This window comes from Chironomus tepperi, unplaced genomic scaffold (genome assembly GCF_022539635.2).
Source record: "Chironomus tepperi strain 1889 unplaced genomic scaffold, CSIRO-AGI_Ctep_v1 contig_395, whole genome shotgun sequence".
Taxonomy (NCBI): domain Eukaryota; kingdom Metazoa; phylum Arthropoda; class Insecta; order Diptera; family Chironomidae; genus Chironomus; species Chironomus tepperi.
Window position 1 is genome coordinate 485,136 of NW_027226517.1, and position 22,088 is coordinate 507,223.

Consider the following 22,088-nt stretch of genomic DNA (forward strand, 5'->3'; position numbering starts at 1 on the left):
AACTCTGTTTAAATAAAACTTAATATAGCAGGGGGAAAGCAAGTCTATGTAAAAAAATTTAAAAATTTCAAAAATTCACAAAATTTTTTTTTTAAAAAACAAAATTAAATTTTAAATAATTTTTTAGCAAAAAAGTTAGTAAGACTTTTGGTGTTTGAATACCATCCATACAGGAAAAATGTTTACTTATAGTGTTCCTGCTGAGGATCGAACTCAGGACCTTTCGCGTGTAAAGCGAACGTCATAACCGCTAGACTACAGGAACGGAACACAACTTGTATTCAGTTTGGAAAAAAAGCTTATTTAAGCTTTTAGCGAATGTAGTACAATAAAATCTGTGCATGAAAGATAAAATGAATATGTTGTATGGATAGAAGACAAGTGAATTTTATGCGGAATTATTTATTGTCTTTGAAAATAATTCATTATTGGTAGTCTTAGGAGTTCTTAAATGATTACTATAGTGCTTCTCAAACTGGACTCCGCGACACACTAGTGTGTCGCCAAAATCTTCGTAGTCATGGAGAATTTAAAATGGTCCAGATGTAAGTCTTGATTGGTTTTTCAGTTTTATTGCTCTTCTGGACCTAAAAATCACAAACCGAATCAATATGCGACCCCCGGCAATCGTATCTCTGTCATGGTGACGGTATGACTCTGACATGGTGCAAAAGTAACTCTGCCATGGTTTTGGTGTATCTCAGGTGTAGGACCAGAGTGACTCTGGCATGATATTGCCGTAACTTTATCATGTGGCCGGAGCGACTCTGGATTGGTGTTTGCATGATTTTGGTCTTTGGTCGGAGAGAATCTGGCAAGGTGTTCTCGTGACTCTGGCATGACTATGGTATGGTGTTGGTGTAACTCTGACGTAATGCCGGATTGACTCTGGCATCGTGTCGACATAACTTCTAAATGGTGTTGACATGACTAGCATGAGACCGAAGTGACTCTGTAAAACTGTTGGCGTAATTTTGGCAAATGGTCGGAGTGACTCTGGAATGGTGTTTACTTGACTCTGGCATGGTGTTGGCGTGACTTTGGAGTAGGGTCGGAGTGAATCTGTCATGGTGTTGAGGTACTCTGGTGAAGAGCCGATGTGACTTTGACATAGAACCACCTTGTCTCTAAGATGGTGCCTGATCTAAAACAAATCCAATATAAAGTCAGAATCACGTTAGAGCTTGAAGTTACTAGAGTCTGGGATAGTTAAGAGCAAATCTCTTAGTCAATTTGTATGTATAACCCCACTAAAGTAGACTCAACTTTGTATTAAATAAATGAGTCGACTTCAAGCTCTGGCAAGAGGCATCAATTAGAGATCAAATTCCATTCAGGCATACCTTCGTCTTGATATTTAAATAAGAATATCTTAAAACACCTTCAAAGCATAGTAATTTTATTAATTAATTTGCGTGATTCTTCAGCAACTTTGTGTCTTAAATCCTTTCAAAACAAATAATTTAATCGTGAATAATTTCCAACCAGCTTCTAATAAAAACAAAAAATTGCAGCATCCTAAGAATGACACCATTTATGGCATCTTATTAATATGCTTTGTTGTCTGTTTGGCTATAAATATATGGTAAGCATTGGCATGTAAAAACATCAAACAGCTTAACAGATCATAAACGATTTTTTTTTTTTTTTTGCAATAAATCTTTTCTTTCCAAATTTGTACAAAAATGTCTAAATCAATTGATCTTTATTGAATCCAAAATCCTATCCTGTATGACGTAAATCTATTCACTTTTTATAGATTTTAATTCCTATAATTAAAACTTCATTAAGTTTAATGCTTAGAATTTGATTTTAAAAGAACTATTTCCTACAAATCATAGATGGATTGATACACATTACTCATTGACATGTCGATATATCTTAGAATTAGAGTCTACCTCATAATAAAACATTTACGATGGATCATAAAAAGAATTTCAACAACGGCTACAAAGAGTCAATAAAAATGCGCTTAAGTCAACGGAATATAATTTATTGAAAGTTTTATTTTTAATAGGTGTCAGAGGCGTAGTCAGAAGTGCTTTTGTCGCATATATTAGTATATCTTCTGTTACCTGACCGGTATCAGGAGGTGAACTGAATTTTGCGCTGTAAAAATTGGTCAGAAATCAGCCGTTCTGGTGCCATTTATTCTTTCTCGCTATCGGTCGCTATCGGCCGAAAATTAATCGGAACCGGAATTCCGTGAAAGCATAGTGCCATTAAGCAACTTGCCGTATTCCCTTTAATACCGCGTTAAAGCAGACTAGGGTTTCTAGCAGACTAGTTAAAGCAGACTAGACAAAAACGGGAATTTTCCCGATAATTCCCGGGAACGATTCCCGAAATTTCACGGGATCGGGAATTATGAAATCCCTATAGCAGACACTTAAGGTTGTGCGGATTGGTTTCCTAAAGGTGGTGAACACGCGATAAACTTAGCTTTAGTCACTCCTAGATTAGCTCCACTTTGGAGTAGAAGGGAAAGCCATTTAGTGAGACAGAGTCAAATGAGGCTATGATTACTAAAGAATGTGGTGATATAGTCGCAATCTTTAGATTTAAACTAAGAAACCAAAAAGAATAACTGGACTAAAAGTGCCCTAATTTGATCTCTTAGACTGCTCTTTCCAGAGTTGTCAGGTCATTTGAAGTCTGTATTGCAATAGAGTCACGCAAATTTTGTCCTAATCTACAATCTGAATCTTCACCGCATCTGTATCTTGATGCACGACTAGATATTAGGCTTGAACGAGTCTGATATAAATAATGTTGTCTCTAAAGCACCGCAACGTTGCATCGATGACGAAAAGAATTAAAGGTCTTCATGGTACAACAGATTGTAAATCACAGTGCCTTTTCGTCTTCGACGGACCCTAATTTTTATTCTAAAGGTCTTCTTCCTTTGCATACTTTTGACAACCTTGAACACTTCATTAAAATTTTGAAATTCCAAGAATCCTTATAGATATTACCAACATACATCCCTGTTCAACATCACTTTAGTATGATTCAATCCAATTAATAAATTCATTTTGTATTATATCATTCAATATTTCACTCGTGGTCAGTTCTGGATAGATTCATTAATTTTTTTTTCATCTTCATCATGTCTACCGTGTATTTTGGTAAATTGCTTCCTTTTCTAGAGATTCTCCTCAGATTCTCTTTCTTTTGTGCATGATAAAAAATGAATATTTTTATTTTGGATAACAATAAGCATACACGGCTTGTCTTAGTTAAGTATCATCACTAAATAATCGTTAAAAATTGGCCTGTAATTATGTGAATGGCTCATAATCAATTCATCTTTACAAGAATAAGAAGAGAAGCCACTAGAAATGTGTAGAAGCATCTGATCATCTTTGTTTGTATTGTTCTGGAATAGCTGGATGTGTGTTGTTGACTTTTTGTTATTTTGAATTAAATTAAGATTATTTCGGGATGTTTAGGTCAGTTTTCGACATGATAACTTTCAATATGCTAATTAGTCTCGAGACTCCTTATATACATACACTCTTAGACAGATGTCATCATTGGTAGCGAGCGATATAAAAACAAATATTAATTAATTACTGGATGAAAAATCAGGTTTTTAAATTAAGTCGATTGGGTTCCTGATGTAGAATGTTTCTTGAGAAAAGCCAACGGACTTTAAAAAGTTTATGTTGTGATCTAATTTCAGAGGAAAGTAATGAGTTTAAAGACTCTGCTGTGGATATAAATAAAATTTAGTGATTTAGTCACGAAAAAGACCGAGAAGTTCTTAGATTAAATGTGTAGAAAGTGTAGCTAAAGTCTTTAATATACTGATCAGGCAGAAGTTTTCAAAGCAGAACCCTTCTTCGACCCTTTTTAGACCAAATTCTTCAATTTACTTGGGGATCAATTCTAATCTTGCTCTCGGTATCTGTTTCAGTATCGGTATCGATCTCGTTCTCGGTCTCGGCTTCGTTCTCGGTTTCGGACTCGTTCTTGGTTTCGGACTCGTTCTTCGCTTCGGCTACGTTCTAGGTTTCAGCTTCGTTCTCGGTTTCGACTTCGTTCTCGGTTTCGGCTTCGTTCTTGGTTTCGGACTCGTTCTCGGTTTCGGACTCGTTCTCGTTTTCGGCTTCGTTCTCGGTTTCGGACTCGTTCTCGGTTTCGGCTTCGTTCTCGGTTTAGGTTTCAGACTCGTTCACGGTTTCGGCTACGTACTCGGTTTCGGCTTCGTTCTCGTTTTCGGCTTCGTTCTCGGTTTCGGCTTCGTTCTCAGTTTCGGACTCGTTCTCGGTGTCAGCTTCGTTTTCGGTTTTGGCTTCGTTCTCGGTCTCGGTCTCCAAAATTTGTAGAAACGTCTAGAAACCCTACATTTAAGTTCATATTCCAGAATAAACACCGTAATTCCATAGATTCCACGTTGCGTTACATCACCCAATTAATCAATCAAGCAAAGTCACCATCTCAAAAATCTTCTAAGTTCAGTATCCTTTTAATCCCTTTACAAAAGAAGCTTTTAAATCAGAAAGAACATATAAATGCGCCATTAATCAACAAAAAATAAAGTTTTTACAGAACCTTTTATTAAAGAATTTCTCACACACGTGTTTTATTTGGGCATCAAGACTGTAAAACTGTAGAATTTAATTTTTTTGAACTTTCAATTTTATCGCTTCACATATTGTTTTTGGAGACATAAATTAGCCTATTAGAATACGAGATGGAGATGTGTATAGGAGCTGTACGTAAATTTTATTTTTTATAGACTTCTTGTCTCCTATAGGGAATGGATGTAAAAAATCACACGTATCTCTGAAATGTCAATGCCATACGATGAATTAATTAAGTACTTATTAGTCCCATCATAAACAACATCACACACTCCTACATAAGTAAGTTATAAGATGAAGCTACTAAGTAATAAAATTTAATAATTAGCACCATACATGATTTATGAATGGATTTGATGGTGAATTCAAACAAGCATCTTGAATCATCTTGCAACTGCAAAACAGAATATTTGAAGTTGAATTTGTGATTCAATGATGCAGCAACTGCCCGAGCAACACAATTGAAGAAGACATCGTACAAATCAGTTGTGATCCATGATCTCCCAACAAGCCATCCAAATTGCCTGAATTCCTAAATGTAGGAGCGACACAGAATTGTATCAACTCCATGGAGAGGCTGATATTATAAGACGGGTCAAATTGATTCATTAAATCAGGTCTTTATTTTTGTCATAGATGTCATGGATGTCATAGATGTCATGAATGTCATGGATCACAATTGATCTGTCCAGGTCAGCAAAGTAAGTATCCAGATGGCGCCCATATGACATCCACATGATAACGACTTCTTCTTGATATCAATCAGAGCTCGCAGAAGACTTAGTTCTAAAATACAAGCATACATACAATTAGCATCTAATGATACCTAGTGAGCATGCTGATTCATACCGGTAGATGGTCATTGAATGTATGCTTGGATGTTAGGGTAGATTTTGTATCTAGTGTAAATGAAATAGCTTTAGCGGACCATAAAAACCTGCTTTACGGAACCTTCCTCATATGTGTCACTCGGGCAGCTAACAAAGAATTGTGTCAATATTCCTGTGGTCCATGATGTTCTGTATTTTATTGAATTTGTGTGACTGTATGAAATCTATATAGCTTATAAAATATAAGATTTCATTTTAATATTCTGATAAGAACTTAATTTTATGAATATTTATATCAAGATTGTTAATTTTTGTTTATATTTTGTCTTAATCTTAGAATCTTGACCTTTAAACATTTTGAATTTTTAATTTAATCAGCTGATTAAATTATATAATTTAAGAATCACTCGAATTTCTTGTTAGTTTTGTTGAAGCTGCATTAGGTTGCAGGTGGATTTGAGAGATTAGAAAGAGTTTTGATGTGAAGATATCGGAAATATCTTTTGATTAGGCAGAAATCTTGTTAAAGATAATGAAAAAGTCACGTGGATAGACACATTATTTGTAATAATTGAGAACAGGTAGGTCAGACAGTCATCTGAAAATTGAAGAATTAGAAAAAGTGAGAAAGTCAGAGTTTGAAGATGACGTCAATTTGTTATGGATTTGAGGCAATTGGAGGCAATTTTCTGAAATTAAAAGGCGTATTTGCCATGAACTTCGCAACTATCCGACACAGAATTTTGAGCTTCTTTGATGAGCTCTGAATGGAAAAAGATCTCAAGGTTGACACAGAGCTCATGAGATTACTGTGTGAGCAACTATGCAAAAGTTCTGGGAATTAGAAACTGGCAGATGTTATCTAAAGGCAGATCCAGCTTTCGACGAACTATAAATGAGGCAATGGACCTTTTTGCACCTTCACCAAAGAAGTGAGAAACTGATAGACAACCATAAAGAGTTCTGAACGAGATCTCCACTTCCTATACCAACACCAGCTTAATTTGTCAGCAATTCTATTGTCAATTCTCCTCAAAATTCAATCATCTTCCTCAATCCTCAAATCCCAATTCCCGGAAATCAAAACTTCACATTATAAGATCTTCATAATCACCAAAAAAATCAATGACCAGCAACACAAATATGACAACACAAATTTGTTACGAATATAATAACTTCAAAATAGAACAACAAGAAGAAAGGAAGCGAGACTGAAGGATGGCAAATACCTCAAGATGTCCACCTTAACGCGATTATGTAAGCATACTTGAATTAATGTGGCAAAATAGTAGGCTTAATAAAAAAAAATGATGCTATTCTGGATTGTTTTGGATGATCGAGATCTACTTAGCTCTAAAATTCATCGTCATTATTTCTCGACATTGCCTTTATATCTCCTACCTATGTGCCATGTCGTTTTGGTTGTATAATATAATAAATATATGTTGTTAGATCCCCATTGCTGCCGCCGCTAGAACGATGATTCTATTGCTTAATGATGACGATGATGAAGATGTGTTGAGGAACAAAAACAACAAAATCGCGCATTATAAAAAGATGGTGCAGAAATCCAAAAATTATCATTCAGTCTTTGGTCGTTCTACCGACAACACAACACAAAATTTAAATAAATATTTTTTTCTGTAGAAAGCGTGATTTAGAATCTTAAAAAAATGGTAAAGAATCTTAAAACAAATCTTGTGCTGTATATTAATTCCTGAATTATATTATTCCAGAAAAGCATCATCATTGTGTTCGCTCTCATTGCTGCCGCATCATGTGACGTCTCACATATTGTCAAAGGAGATGGATGGTTCAAGGATGAAACTGGATATCATTATACACAACCAGAGACTAAATTTGATGCACCAGCTGCTGATGAACCAGCACCAGTTGTTGCCGATGTTGTCGCTGAACCAGAAAGTTTAAATGAACCAGAACAATACATTGTTGAGGAAATTGTTGAAGTTCCAGCACAAGTTGATACAGCACCAGTTGCTGATGCCGTTGTTGAAGTTAATCAAGATTACTTGCCACCAATCATGAATGACTACCTTCCACCAATCCCAAATACATTGAGAGATTACCTTCCACCAAATGAATCAAAGAGAAAGCGTCAAGTAGTCCGTAAAGTATACCGTCGTTTCCTCAAGAGACACTAAGTTAAATGATTCCTCAGCACATACTAATTAAAGATCATCAGCACAATAAGAAGAATTCTTTTTTTTTATCAGACACAACCGGGAAAAAAAGAACAATAAAGTTTGAACCTTGATTAATACAAAAAAAATAACAGCACCAAAACAAGTGGCAGCGTCTAAATTACGCGTTTCAGGGTTGGCATTCACAATACATTTTCTTTCATGTACAACTTTTATATATATTGATTAATGAAATAAATCGCAAATTCCTTTAAAAGGAACTTCTTTTAAAAAAATATATAAATTCACATCAACGTTAATTGTTAAGCTTTTATTACTTCCAAAATCCGAACCCATTCTCAGTCATTGTTACAGGAAATATTAAACGTGTGAGATCTTCATCTTGAGTCTTAAAGTCTTCAATTGAATGTGATTTTTATAGATCATTATTCATACACCGCAGAGTCTCCGTCATCTGATCTGAACTGCTGATAAAACTTTGTAAATATCATATGCTGTGGTCTCGAGATGAGCAAGTTTAAATGACAATTTTTAAGGCACAAACAAACAAAACTGGAACAAGAAATACTTCTTGCAATCTCATCCAGTAATGTTATGCAATCGCCCAGAGACTATGCAAATTTATTGAAATATTATTTTTATCTTTTTCAAGCAGGAATATTTGTGAAAAGGATTTAAATTCCTCTTTAATTAGAGATCGCACTCTTGACAACACGATCGTGACACTTCGCATGTCGGATTTTGTGAACCCGAGAAGCATATGATTGGAGTTTGGATTGCTGTTGGTTGACTTGAAGTGTTGTATGATTTAATCAGGTAGAATTTGACGCGGGCAGCATAACGTAGTCGCTAGATGCTGTGTTAGTATCAAGTTGGGCTAATGACGCCATCTTAACCAGGTTTAGTCCATTTTTAAGGCGAAAATGCAATATGCTTTGTCGTAACGCTCAAGTTAGGCACGTAAACGACGTAAAACCTTCTATACAGTCACCTGAAAGCCATCAGACTTCCCAAAACGCTTCATCGGCACCTATATAGTCAACATCAAGCTACCAAACATCCCAAACATTTCACAAACATCTATATAGCTACAAGGAAGCCATTAAATATTTCAAAACATTTCATATACTTGCATGCTGAAACCAGGAAGCAATCAGACATCCCACTTTCTTCACATACTTCTATATAGTCACCAGATACCCCAAAACATCTTAAATACTTCTATATAGTCACTAACAAGCCACCAGATATCCCAAACACTTCACATACTTCTATTTAGTCTTCAGAAAGCCCACAGGCATCCTAAACAATTCTTGTTCTTCTATATAGTAACCAAGAACCCATCAGGTATCTCAAAATACATCATATACTTCTACATAGTCACCAGCCTTTTAAGAGGCCACTAGACATCCCAAAACACTACACACACTTCTATATAGTCAAGAAAGAAACCAGGAATACCAAAATACTTCATATACTTCTATATAGTCACCAAAAAACTACCAGATATCCAGCAAGCTTCATATACCCCCCGGGTCAAAAAACCCCTCATTGTAATTAAAATTCTAAAAAAAAGATTCAAAAGATCCTCTCAAGAACAATTAAACAGAATTCATGATCATAAAGTCCATGTTCTATTGACACATCTGTGTCTATGGTCTGTTACGTAATCTACAAGTGACAGTAAATCGAAGCCTTTACAAAATAACGACTACTATAGTCACTTAATGACTTTATGAGGACTTTTATTCGCCTATTATGTCTCTCGACTTCGTCTTAAAAGTCATTACTATTGTCTGTAAGGAACTAAGCAATAAGAAATTTATTTTCGTACAATGGCACTTGACCTTGTCGTTATTTAATTAGTCGTCTAAGAAGATTTTTTTTTTTTGGAGGAATTAAGAAGCTACAATTTAAGTTTGGCACTTTTTCTAATGGAAGAGATTCGTGAGAAACTTAACTTTCTGATTTTTTTTACCATCAAAACGCGTGGCACTTAAATATTATGACAAGCGGAATGAGAGTTATGAGTCATTAGGCTGATATGCTTATTTTGTTGTTTTTAGTCGTAAAATGCACGAATGATTATTGATATTTGATAGTTCTTGAGTGATTTGGGTTTTTAGAACTATTTGGAAGGTAAGAAGTCTTCATATCTTGATGGATAGAAATTTATGGCTGAATATTTGATTGACTAGATATATACATTTTAGATTTATTCATAAAAATATTTAAAGTGGTGCTTAAAATTATTTATGAATTTAGAATGATAGGGAAATATCCGAATTTGATTTAAAAACTCTATTTTAAGCATATTTAAGAACAACAACACACAGAACGAGCAGAAGTTGCCGTTCAGGTCAGGAACAGAAACCTGTTCAACCACTTTATTAACGCCCTACGATTCACAGTGGATCAATTGGAACTAATCATCAAGGAGTACGATAGACCCTTCCGGTAGTCAAGTAGGTATTTGCAAAAGCCTAAACATTGGAGTCCATACCCGACTGAACAAAATGTCGTTAGAACTAGTTATCACAAACTACCACCCGAAGTGGCCATCCAGATCAACTGTGACTCCCTCAGATGTCACCTATTACTGGTTCTATCGCCGGCTTCTGCCTATGTAATGGTGTATCTATCGGCAGCTTTCATCCATGAGTTATTCGGTCTACCACGAGTTCTCTTACCATCCAGAACGACACAAGTAAGAAAAACAAGTGACAAAAAATCCACACCAGGCCAGCGTGACTCTAGTCTAGGACAAGATTAGTATCGGCATTCGCCACATAATTCATCCACCGTGTGTCTTCCAGGAAACTAGGCAGAAAAGGCAGTTGTATACAATTCAAAGAAATTCATACAATTCTTTAGAATTCTGAACTCAGTGTGACACCCAAAAGAATGTCACATTAAGAACTCTGTCGGTCAGAACAGCATTAATTGAATTATTTGAATAATAATGAGTTGTGTTGGTACTAAGTGTTAAGTATGAATTACTCGAGTACTGTACATTGAGTAGGTTTAAAAAATCAAGTATCTCAAATATTAATTATTAACTTACTTACTTACTTCATTGGCTAACGTGCATTGCCGCGTTTAAAGAAAGTCTGTAGACAGCTCTAGATAGAGCATTATAAATTAGTCAAATCTGTCGATCCCAAGCTAGTTCAGTATCTGTGTAGATAAAACCTGAGCCTTTAGGATTTCCTTATCCGGATTTGGTGAAATCCGGGTTTCGACCAAAGCATGACAGGAATGGATCAGATTTTCGGACATTTGTACATGGTGTGCTTTCTGGTTGTACAAAGGTATCCATTGACACCCCGGCCGCGTAAATAAGTAAACATGAAAAAATCATTAATTAGAATTTTGCGAATCAGCTTAAGATGGCACCTGCGTGACTACAAATAAAAATTCCAAACACTTAAGCATTTATCACTAAACTTAAAATTTACAACAACATCTTTTTCATCCAAACACGCTACATGATATGTTCATTATAAGTGATTTATAGCAGCTCGATATAAATCTAGTATTTAAGAATTAAGGGATCTTCTTCATAAAATGCCAATAACTTAATAGCTCAGTTAAGAATTTTTTTTCGGACATTGATTATTATGTCATAAAATTGAGTAGTAATTTAACCTATATCATTTATGTCCATTACTAATTTTAAAGCAGGTAATGATTATTATGTCTCATTACCTCTTCAAATGACGTCACAGACTCAATTGCTTCATCGTAGATTCATCTCACATGTTTATATTTCTCACGTGCTGACTACATATGGATATATAATTTGGAATTGGAATAGAAAATTTCATAAAATTGAGGATTAAATGTTAAGAATCAAAACAAGCACAGAATGTAGATCGTAGATCAACATCCACCTACATGATGGTTCTTTATTAGTCAAATATCTTGTCATTTAGACCTTAAAAATACTTGACATTCCCAAAATCTTGTCAAAATTTATCTTCGCTGATGGTCTTCTTCTCTGCATGGCACACACGTTTTTGTTTGCTGTAGTTTTGATCCATTTTACTGCCGCATTTATTTTTGTTGCAAATTCTTTACGTGAAGATGAAATTCATGGGCAATTGTCCGAAACGTAAACTGAATGAATGTCTTAATCCAGGGCTGCTCAACCTTTTTTGGAGTATGGCACATCTTGGTGGTTAGCCTTGATGATTTAAAGTGCTGACAGGTCACATGGCTCGGAACATTTCCAAAAAAGATTGGAGTCCGTGGCACACAGGTTGCCCACCTCTGCCATAATCGATTTATGGTCTGCAAATGTGTTGGTGCTACTATCATTTACTACTCCGTCAGCATTGACTATGCAATAAACTCTTATTGGGAATAAGAAGTACTGAATGATATTAATTTCCTAGGTATGACACATGTACTGAATATTGGTACAATATATATTTTTTATTATAAAAAGATGATGCAGTGAGCTGTAAATTATCATTCAGTCTTCGGTCTTCATATCGACAACAGTAGAATCTTACAAATTAATTCTTCAAAATGGTAACAATTACTTTTTTTGTGGCATTAATATGATTTTGTGGACTAAAGTGTTTCTTATAATTACAGAAAAGCTTCATTTTCGTATTTGCTCTCATTGCTGCTGCATCATGTGATGTCTCACATATTGTCAAGGGTGATGGATGGTTCAAGGATGCATCAGGATATCACTACAATGAACCAGCAATTAAATTCGATGAACCAGCACCAGAGGAGCCAATCATTGCAGCTGAAGAACCAGTCGTTGTCGTAGAAGAACCAGTTGAGCCTGTTGCTCCTGTTGACGAGCCAATCCTTGTTGAACTTGATGTTGCTGCACCAGAGGAACAAGCACCAGTTGTTGAGGATGATATTGTTGAAATTGTTGATGAATATGTTCCAATAAATGACTACTTGCCACCAAACAACAATGAATATCTTCCACCAAAATCCGAGGAAGCAAAGAAGAAGCGTCAAGCTCCAGTCCGCAAGGTCTATCGTCGCTTCATCCGAAGACAATAAATGATCATAATAGGATAAAGTTTTAGACAAAATAACAAATTAGGAAAAAAGTTATCCGTTAAATAGAGGAACTGAGCTTTTGAGAAAAAATGGCAGTTCCGATTTATACAAAAATGTGATGTCTCTTAGTAATTAATAAAATGCAATTCACAGAAAGTGAACTTAAACTTCTTTTATTTTATTCATACTTGGTAGCTTAATAATAGGAATATCCAGCATAATCTGAAGATCCAGCATAATAAGAATAATTTTCCAAATTCAAATATCGATCCGATTTTCAGTTTTTGGTCAACTTTTTAGCGCATTTTTGAAATTTTTTTCAAAAATGTAGCTTAATAAGACACTTTGTTCGTTCTGGCGTTCGTATCTGGACATCGTAGAGAGCTCGGAATAATTTAAAAGATCAGTTCCATAAAGTTATTGCGTCGGGCATTTAAAAGTTTCAAATCTACGCATAAATGCTATAATTAACAATTTTTCATTTTCATATACAACAACAACAAAAACAACAACATGTTTTTTCATTGTTTTTTTCAATGTTTTTCGATGTTTTTACATTGTTGAACAAACTTTGAATTTTTTTAACCGTTATGTGGTTTAAATTATTAAAATCCGTTAAATGATGAAATGCTTAAATTTCTATTATGGTGACTTTTAAATCTGGTTTTGTTTCAAATGACTTGGAACTGAATCTTGATGAATCTGGAAGTTGTAATCCTTTCGAACTTTGGTAGGAAAATTGATACCTATTAATATATATTTCAATTACTATACAAAAATGCGCTTAAGCCCCTCGATCAATAACACGAGGACTTTTGTAATTTTTTCATTGTTTTACAGTGTTCTTCAATGTTTTTCGATGTTTTTACAGTGTTTACTGAAAAATATTTGAATTTTTTTTGACCGTTATGAGGTTTGAATTATGAAAATCTGTTAAATGATGAAGTTCTTAAATTTGTGGAAGTTTTATATGGATCTTGTTTTTAAGATCTGGAAGTGACCTGGATCTTACTGGATCTTGGTTTTCGATCTGAAAGTTACCTGGATCCTACTGGATCTCGTTTTGAGGGCCGGGAAGTAAACTGGATCTTACTGGATCTCGTTTCGTGGGCTAGGAAGTGACCAGAATCCTACTGGATCTTGTTTTTGAGGTCTGGAAGTGACTTATTAATCAATTACTGATCGCTGGGCAAAAATGCGCTTAAGTCCCTCGATGAATATTTTTGAAATTTTATCCCGTACAATGGGATAATTTTTCAAATTTAAATTTCCGTCCGATTTTCAGTTTTTGATCGACTTTAAATAACGTCATTTTAGACCAAAACCAATATCGTATAGGCAAATGCGTATATGTTAATGAATGAAACAGTTACTATTAATAAACTGTTAAGTTCATGCCAATTGTAAGCATACCAATACTTCCTCAAATCACTAATAATTCTCATTCAAATATCCAATCATAAATCAAACATATTAATCAGTCCAAATATTCATTCAGCTTAAAAATTGTAAAACAAAGCATCGAAAGAAAAAAAAATGTATGAATGAATGTCTAGTTAGACTTATAAGATGCTCTTAAGTGTGTATGTGACGTAAATCTTTTTATTACTATTTACTACATCATCTAAATTGGCAATAAATATTTTTTTAGATGATTTCCTAAATGTGACAATTGTGTTAAGTTTTAGTGCAGGATTCTTCTATTATAAAAAGAAGCTACAGATAGCTGAAAATTATCATTCAGTCTTCAGTTTCTAAATCGACAAGAGTAGAATCTTAAAAAAATATTCAAAATGGTAAGAACGATAAAGAATTGGATTTGAGTCACGTGTGACTTAGTGCTTGATATAATTACAGAAAAGCATCATTTTCGTATTCGCACTCATTGCTGCCGTCTCATGTGATGTCTCACATGTTGTGCAAGGTGATGGATGGTTCAAAGACGAAACTGGATATCATTATACACAACCAGCAGTAAAATTGGACGAAGTTGTCGTTGAGGAAGCAGTCATCCCAGCTGATGAACCAGTCGTTGTTGAAGATGTTGTTGTTGCTGATGCTCCAGTTGAAAATGTCGAACAAGTCGTTGCTGATGAAGTTGTTGAAGTTGCTCCACAAGACGAAGTAGCACCAGTTGCTGAAGTTAAGGTCACCAATGAATACTTGCCACCACATGACTACCTTCCACCAGTTGAAGCCAAGAAGAAGCGTCAAATTCCAGTCCGCAGAATCTACCGTCGTTTTGTCAAGAAACACTAAATGCTCAAAAATTCGGGATAAAGTTTTCAAAATTTAATCCAAATTATGCTCTTGATTGTGAAAAGTTATCCAAATTTAAAAGGAGAAGTTGAACTTTTTTTGAATCAAAAAATGGCAGTTCTTCTTTGAAATAATAATATATGTGATTTAAGATTTATAAATAAATTTTGCAAATTCACAGAAAGTGAAATTTTAAATTTTTTTAATTTTTTGAGTGAATTTTCAGAATTTTTTAGGCATACTTACTTAATTCGCTTGCTGAACAGATCAATTGATGCATAGATCTATTGTGTTCCATGGCCTGGAATTCTAAGAAATTATTGCAATTTCTAATCAAAATATTCATGATTAATCCTAAATCCAACAACTTTTTTATAAGATCACTTCCCAAAAGTCAGCCATAAATCTTATGAAGGCTGTCGCCATAAATCAACATTCAAATATAGTTTTGCAAATTGAATTTTTAGCACAATTCGAAGAATTTATTGGAATTTATTGAAAAACAATGTTGATATTCTCAATGTTCCGGCTTTATTTCATGATTTTTAATAAACATTAAATTTGCATTAAGCTGCTAATGGAGATTTAATGGAAGTGACTATTGGCTTCCATTTGGTTAGTTGTCGTTATGCTGTGTCCTTGTTCCTATGGAATTGCAAAAATGAAGTATGTTGATAAAAGGGTCAATGAATAAAATGTATATACTTTTTCATCAGTGCATATATTTGATGAATGGAGTACTTCTGATTTTTAATTTGAAAAATCTTCTCCAACATGCTTTGCTGTGGCAAAATCAGAGTCTAACAAATTAAGCATTTTCCGTATTCTCCGAGAAGAATTTCAGCTATAGGCTTTGAAATTCACGAAATTCAAACATATATGATTTTTCAAGGGTTTCTTCAAAATTGCAGTTTTATACCTCTGGGCGAACAATAAGGTATAACCGTATTAAAAATGCAGGACTGCGAGTTATTTGTTGTAGATTTAACTTTTGCTTGTTTTTGACCAAGCTAATTCACTCATCATTTTAAATTTATAGTATGGCACCTTAGCATTTAATTCAGTGATCGACTACTAGGGTGCTACGAGACACTGATGTGCTATTAGAATTCGCAATTGTGTAGTAATTTTGGTCGAAAACAACAAAAAATAGTCGATTTTTTAAAAAGGTACCAAATCTTAATTGTAAAAGATCAAAAACAGTTAAAACTTCAAATCCAATGTAAAGATTTTGAGTTTTTAATGCCACAAATGATTTTCTATGTGATGAGGAGTATCATGACACATAAAAGGTTGTTCACCTCTGATCAAAGTAGAAGATAATTCTGTTCATTATCATCAAATCAAAATATATATTTTTCAAAATTTTGAAACTTATTGAATTGTTTATTTTCAAAAAATAACTAATTAAGAACCATTCATTGCAATTCATTCAAAAATAATGAAAACTTGTTTTAAGTAACAATATTGTCAAATTCAAGTGAAACAAAGTAAAATATAAACAAGCTTAATTAACTCCTTAACAAGCCTCTTCTCCTTGTCAAAAAGTCTCAAAATCTCAAAGGGAATATTTCGTTTGTTATGTGACATGCTTAGGGATTTGCTCGGAAGTTTGTTATTAGTCTGACAACTTATGGAAGGCACAAGATGTCTAGTAGGTAGAAAATCTTAGTCTAGGCCGGTTTAATTTTGGATTTGGTTAGCATTAGGATTTAACGGGTACAAGCTCATGCCATCCTGGAACTGGAGTTATGGCATCTTCTATACTAGCTTGTACCTTCCGTGTACTTTCAGGAAATAAGAACTTTTAATGTTGAAGGACTCAAGACAGACTCTAAGTAATTCCAATAATAGTCATCAATTGTCTCAATCTAAGACTACACCCAAAAAAAGACAAAATGGTTCAGAATAACTAGCAAAGTAAACAAGAATACTTCACATTCCACAGAACAATAGATTCTCAAAAATAATCTAGTTTCAACTACAGTCAAACTAAATCTACAACAAAAAGATCATATCCATAATCCATACCCATAATTCATGAACTTAATCGGTCCAAATATTTATCCAAAGCACGGAAAAAGAAACTTGAAGACAAAAAGAGCATTGAATGAATGAATAACATAATCGATATATGATCTTGACTGTATTTGTGTGGTAATCTCTTCTTTACTACTGTTTACTACATGATCAACAGTGTAAATGTTTCCTAGATACGACAATTGTGGTAATTTTTCAATGCAGTAATCTCTTATTATAAAAAGATGATGCTTAGTGCTGAAAATTATCATTCAGTCTTCGTTTGCTCAATCGACAACAGTAGATTCTCAGTCTTAACTTATTAAAAATGGTAAAAAATTATTGTGGATTTATTTAAGGTTTGTGGTACTAAAGTGCTTCATATAATTACAGAAAAGCATCATTATTGTGTTCGCTCTCATCGCTGCTGCTTCATGTGATGTCTCACATGTCGTGAAAGGTGATGGATGGTACAAAGATGAAACTGGTTATCATTATACAGAACCAGCAGTTAAATTAGATGAACCAGTCCCAGAAGAGCCAATTGTTCCAGTTGAAGAACCAGTTGTCGTTGAAGATGTTCCAGCTGAAGAGCCAGCACCAGTTGTAGCTGAAGTTGTCGCTGAACCAGAAGCCGTACCAGAAGTCGTTGTTGCAGAAGAAATTGTCGAAGTTGCCGCTCCAGAGGAACCAGCACCAGTTGTTTCTGATGCCGTTGTTGAAGTCAACCAAGACTACTTGCCACCAAAGAACACATACCTTCCACCACAATCAGCTGAAGCTAAGAAGAAGAGACAAGCTCCAGTCCGCAAGGTCTACCGTCGTTTTGTCAAGAAACACTAAATGCTCACAAACAATTTGTGGATAAAGTTTTTAGACTGAAAACAAAAATCGTTTTAAAGGACAAAAAAGTTATCCTCGACAGCAAAAAAAGGAATTAAAAAGAAGAATTGAGCTTTTTAAAATTTACAAAAAAATGGCAATTCCTCTTTTTAATTAAGTTTATTTAAAATGTGATGTTTAATAGTAAATGAATAAATGTGCAAATTCACAGAAAGTGAACTTCAAATTCTTTTAATTCGTCATTGGATATAAACATTAAGTCTCAATATTATGTAGCTTATGAAAGTTCTCCATTACATCAAGGTCAAGAATCAAATAAAAATCTCATCAATTTCTCATCAGTTTCCGATTTTTTTTGCTCAAATCGAAGAGCTTGACTTTGAAATTTTTTGCTGGTTTTTATTATCTTGTAATAAATATTGAAGGTTGGCTGTGTAAAATTCAAGGATTTTTAAAGTGAATTTAGTTTAATTAAATAAATGGAAAGATATTTCAACAAATTATTAGTTGAGTCGAATGTGAAGATTTCATTCACAGTTTACTCGAAAGATAAACTGTGCAAAAAAAGCGAAAATTTGATTTCAGGCTGGCATAAGCCTTTCCTGGAGTTAGATTTGATGAATTTGGCCTCAGACCAGACTTGAATCGAGTTTATCGTCATTTACAAATACGTCGTGGATTTTCGGTGACAACATTAAAAATTCGACGATTTTACAAGAATCTGCAATCCTTACAGCTATCTACAAGATATTACTGAATCATAGAACTAGACATACCAATAGTCAAATAAAAAACTGTCCACTTTAAAGTTCCAGAGTCATGCCAATTTTTCTGATCTTTTACATTTTCTCCTTGATTGATTTACTCTGCTAGAACTTAAAATTTTTTTAAACATACAAATGCGAGTTTGAAAACATTAGGAACTGGGTAGATTCATTTAATGGCTGTAATATCCTGCCAGATTTGAATGACAATGAAAAAACATTATGATGGCAAAAATGATGATGATGATGTCAAGGCTGTGTTTGTTTTATTTTTTCGCTGGCCATACTGATCAGATGTGATACATAATCTCCTAAAGATGTCGCCTATTTCTAATAAAGCTGTTTGATGAAAATAAACTTGGAATTTCTCATTTTCTAAAATTTTAAGGTAAATTTGATTCAGTTAACACTGATTTGTCTGATAATTTCTTCTCTTAATATTCAAAATTGCTTGATTAGATCATTTTTGAAATTAAGTTGATATTGCTATCTGAACATATTATTTTCAAATCTTAAACTAAAAATTCTTCGGTAACAAAAGTATAAAATAACTTTATTGCCGCGAAACGTCTTCAAGTCTATCAGCAAATCTCAAAATTTTATCGCTTGAAGGAAATAAAACTTTAAACCCATCTTGATTTTAAAATTTGGCAGAAATGGCGAAATAAGTACAGAATCAAGTTTCTTAGTAACGCTCAAAGCGTTACATAATTTTAAGTTCTTTGATAAATTTATATCAATTATCTTTTGAAGACAAAACTGTCTGAAATATATTCATTCACCGGTCAATATAATCTGGTAGAAAACATTGAATCCATGAAAGTTCCTTAAAATTTTTGAAATTTATTAATTTATTTGTAAAACTCATGAACAAAATGTTGAATGCTGTTGAATTAAATTATTAAAATTGTGTGATTAAGTAGCATTATTTGTGTATTACAAAACTTAAATGCTACTTGCCATTCGGACCAATTTATCTGCTCTCAAATATGCACTATTTCCAAATTATATATTTGCATTGCATGAGAATTACGACTAATTTAACAACATAATGACTCATAAGCCATACATACATTACATAAATCCAATAATTTTACTAAATATTTAACAAGATCACCTGACAAAAATAAGTTTCATCGACCAAAATTTCAAGCTCAATTCTTTTTATCAAGCAGACAAATTCCAAAATAATTGTCAGCAGATGTCTATAAAACACAGAAAGTCAAACAAAACCTTTTATATACCTCACATTTGTGTATCAAGAGCAAACATATCTTATGTCCATAACCTGCATGAGCGGATATATGTATTGTAAATTTACTAGATTATAAAATTAAAGCGATGGCTGCAATTAGATCTTTATTGACTAGAATTGTCAATTGTTGGATTTGATTAAACATTATGTTTGATGAGTTTTCGATTATAAAAAGAAGGTACAGCTGGACAGAAATTATCATTCAGTCTTCGGTCTTTAAATTGACAACAGTAGAATCTCAAAAAAAATTATCAAAAATGGTAAGAAACTTGTGCTTAATTGTCATAAAATTTTGACTGACTTCTCTATCCACAGAAACTCATCATTATTGCATTCGCACTCATTGTTGCTGCCTCATGTGATGTCTCACACATTGCCGCCGGCGAGGGATGGTTCAAAGATGAATCTGGCTACCATTATGACAAACCACAAGGAAAGCTTGATGATCCAGAAGTTGAAATTGAAGAAATTGTTGTTGCCACAGAAGTACCAGAAGTTGTCACCGAAATTGCTAACGATTACTTGCCACCAAATGACTACTTGCCACCAAACAATGACTACCTTCCACCAAAGGTTGAGGAAGCCAAGAGAAAGAGACAAGCACCAGCCCGTAAAGTCTATCGTCGTTTCGCCAAGAAGCACTAAATTAAGGAAGTAAACTTAGCATGAACCTGGACTGACAAAATTGACAATTAAATTAGAGTGAAAATGAAAACTTTTATCAGACACAACGGAAAGAACAAATTATGTGATATATATAAAGATCATGAATGATGACGAGCATCTAGATATTTTTAGATTATTCATGATCACACGATATTCAGCATTTTTTTCTTCTTTCTTTAACGTAGCACTTTTACTTATTTTAAGTTTCTGAATAAATCGCAAATTCCTTTAAAAGGAGAATTTTTATTGTCTTTTTTTTTTTGTCTATTTGATGTTGAGTTTCAGAACATTTACTAGGCACACTAAAAGGGTCTTTAATACAAATATGATGTCTTATTTTACTTTGACAGAATGCCGACTGTTTGCTGATCGTCTTTTTGAAAAAAATAAATCTAAAATAATCCGTTTTGGCTTTTAAGAATTTAACTAGTTGAGGTCATTATGAAGGTTGAAGCTTATAGAATTGGTTGATTTTGAGTAGATCTAGTAGAATTTCTGAGAAAGACAGTCTAATGTTAACTGCAGATTTCAATTCCTGAGCGGAACAGTGGGTTGAACTGCATTTTCTGACCTAAAAATGGATCTTAATCAGCAGAGCTTAACGATAAGACGACTCGGATTTAGTATGAAACAGAGCTCGAAATCGAATCGAGTCGACTCAAGTCCAGTTCATTTTTTCAATTCGACTTCGAATCGACTTGGGTCGCCTAAAAGAAACCGACTCTACTCGAGTCGACTTCAACCATATCGACTTCGAGCTCTGGTATGGAAAGTCAACTGGACTCTATATAAAATTTGAGTCGACTGAGAGCTATGGAAATCAGTCATCAAGGTGGCTTCAGGAAATCTTCGCTTCTTATTGGTACAATCGACGACTGAACGGTGTCCAAGCGAACACGTTGAGCTGCTCGAGATTTCATCTTGGTTTTGTATTAAGACGAATCGACTAGAATTGACTTTTTAATACAGTATTCGAGCCAACTTTAAGGTAGTTAGCCTATTAAGATATACATTTAAGCAAAAAAAAATAATGGGTATTTTACAAAGAATCATTCAAATTTTGATTCTTAAATGCATAAAAAATTGTTTCTCCAAATCAAATCTTGTCAATTTCGATAGATGACTAGCTTTATATTCAATAGACTAAATCACAGCTGACCTGGTCAGACAAGATTCTAAGATTGACACTAACATGTATTTTCAAAACAATATCAAGCAGTTTACTACATCATAAATAAGTTATGCGATCATCTTCATTATGATGGATCTATTAGGATAGTTTTAAACAACCTTCAATGCTTCTTTTAAGAACATTCACGATTAAAACATTTAGACAGCCACCTTTAGTCTAAAGTTAGTAAATCAAATCAATGTTTGTTTTTATTTTAGATCAATAAATCAAACAAAATTATTGAAAAATGATTTATTGTCCGATAGATATCTAACCTTGATCATCAGATGATCTTCTCTTCATCGAAAGGTGATTGAACTTACAATGAAGCTTTATTTTGATTGAACTTATATGAAGATGAATGCATACTTGCTTATTTACTTACTGTAACCATGCTCATATGTGGAATTTAAAATACAATAAATTGTTTTGCATCTGACTCTGTTGCTGGCTCAGTCACCTAGTTTTTACAAGTTCTATGCAGAGTTGCAAAACA

The 22,088-nt window shown here is 33.9% G+C and overlaps 5 protein-coding genes and 1 non-coding gene across 6 annotated transcripts; 5 read left to right on the forward strand and 1 right to left on the reverse strand.

The window, feature by feature from the left end:
* Positions 1-192: 192 nt before the first annotated feature.
* TRNAV-UAC (transfer RNA valine (anticodon UAC)) lies at positions 193-265 on the reverse strand. The gene has a single exon. It is a non-coding gene; the product is annotated as a tRNA-Val (tRNA).
* Positions 266-6,897: 6,632 nt separating this feature from the next.
* LOC139096541 (uncharacterized) lies at positions 6,898-7,880 on the forward strand. The gene is made up of 2 exons (XM_070648278.1): positions 6,898-7,095; positions 7,156-7,880. The coding sequence occupies exons 1-2, from the start codon at positions 7,093-7,095 to the stop codon at positions 7,579-7,581; spliced, it is 429 nt and encodes a 142-aa protein (XP_070504379.1). The 5' UTR covers positions 6,898-7,092; the 3' UTR covers positions 7,582-7,880.
* Positions 7,881-12,013: 4,133 nt separating this feature from the next.
* LOC139096634 (titin-like) lies at positions 12,014-12,776 on the forward strand. The gene is made up of 2 exons (XM_070648369.1): positions 12,014-12,117; positions 12,184-12,776. Exons 1-2 carry the CDS (start codon positions 12,115-12,117, stop codon positions 12,613-12,615), a joined length of 435 nt encoding a protein of 144 aa, XP_070504470.1. The 5' UTR covers positions 12,014-12,114; the 3' UTR covers positions 12,616-12,776.
* A 1,582-nt stretch (positions 12,777-14,358) lies between these two features.
* LOC139096595 (uncharacterized) lies at positions 14,359-15,064 on the forward strand. The gene is made up of 2 exons (XM_070648330.1): positions 14,359-14,411; positions 14,473-15,064. The coding sequence occupies exons 1-2, from the start codon at positions 14,409-14,411 to the stop codon at positions 14,872-14,874; spliced, it is 405 nt and encodes a 134-aa protein (XP_070504431.1). The 5' UTR covers positions 14,359-14,408; the 3' UTR covers positions 14,875-15,064.
* Positions 15,065-17,158: 2,094 nt separating this feature from the next.
* Positions 17,159-17,955, forward strand: LOC139096577 (magnetosome-associated protein MamJ-like). The gene is made up of 2 exons (XM_070648313.1): positions 17,159-17,224; positions 17,287-17,955. Exons 1-2 carry the CDS (start codon positions 17,222-17,224, stop codon positions 17,734-17,736), a joined length of 453 nt encoding a protein of 150 aa, XP_070504414.1. The 5' UTR covers positions 17,159-17,221; the 3' UTR covers positions 17,737-17,955.
* Positions 17,956-19,944: 1,989 nt separating this feature from the next.
* Positions 19,945-20,661, forward strand: LOC139096576 (uncharacterized). Its single transcript, XM_070648312.1, has 2 exons — positions 19,945-20,015; positions 20,071-20,661. The coding sequence occupies exons 1-2, from the start codon at positions 20,013-20,015 to the stop codon at positions 20,398-20,400; spliced, it is 333 nt and encodes a 110-aa protein (XP_070504413.1). The 5' UTR covers positions 19,945-20,012; the 3' UTR covers positions 20,401-20,661.
* Positions 20,662-22,088: the final 1,427 nt, after the last annotated feature.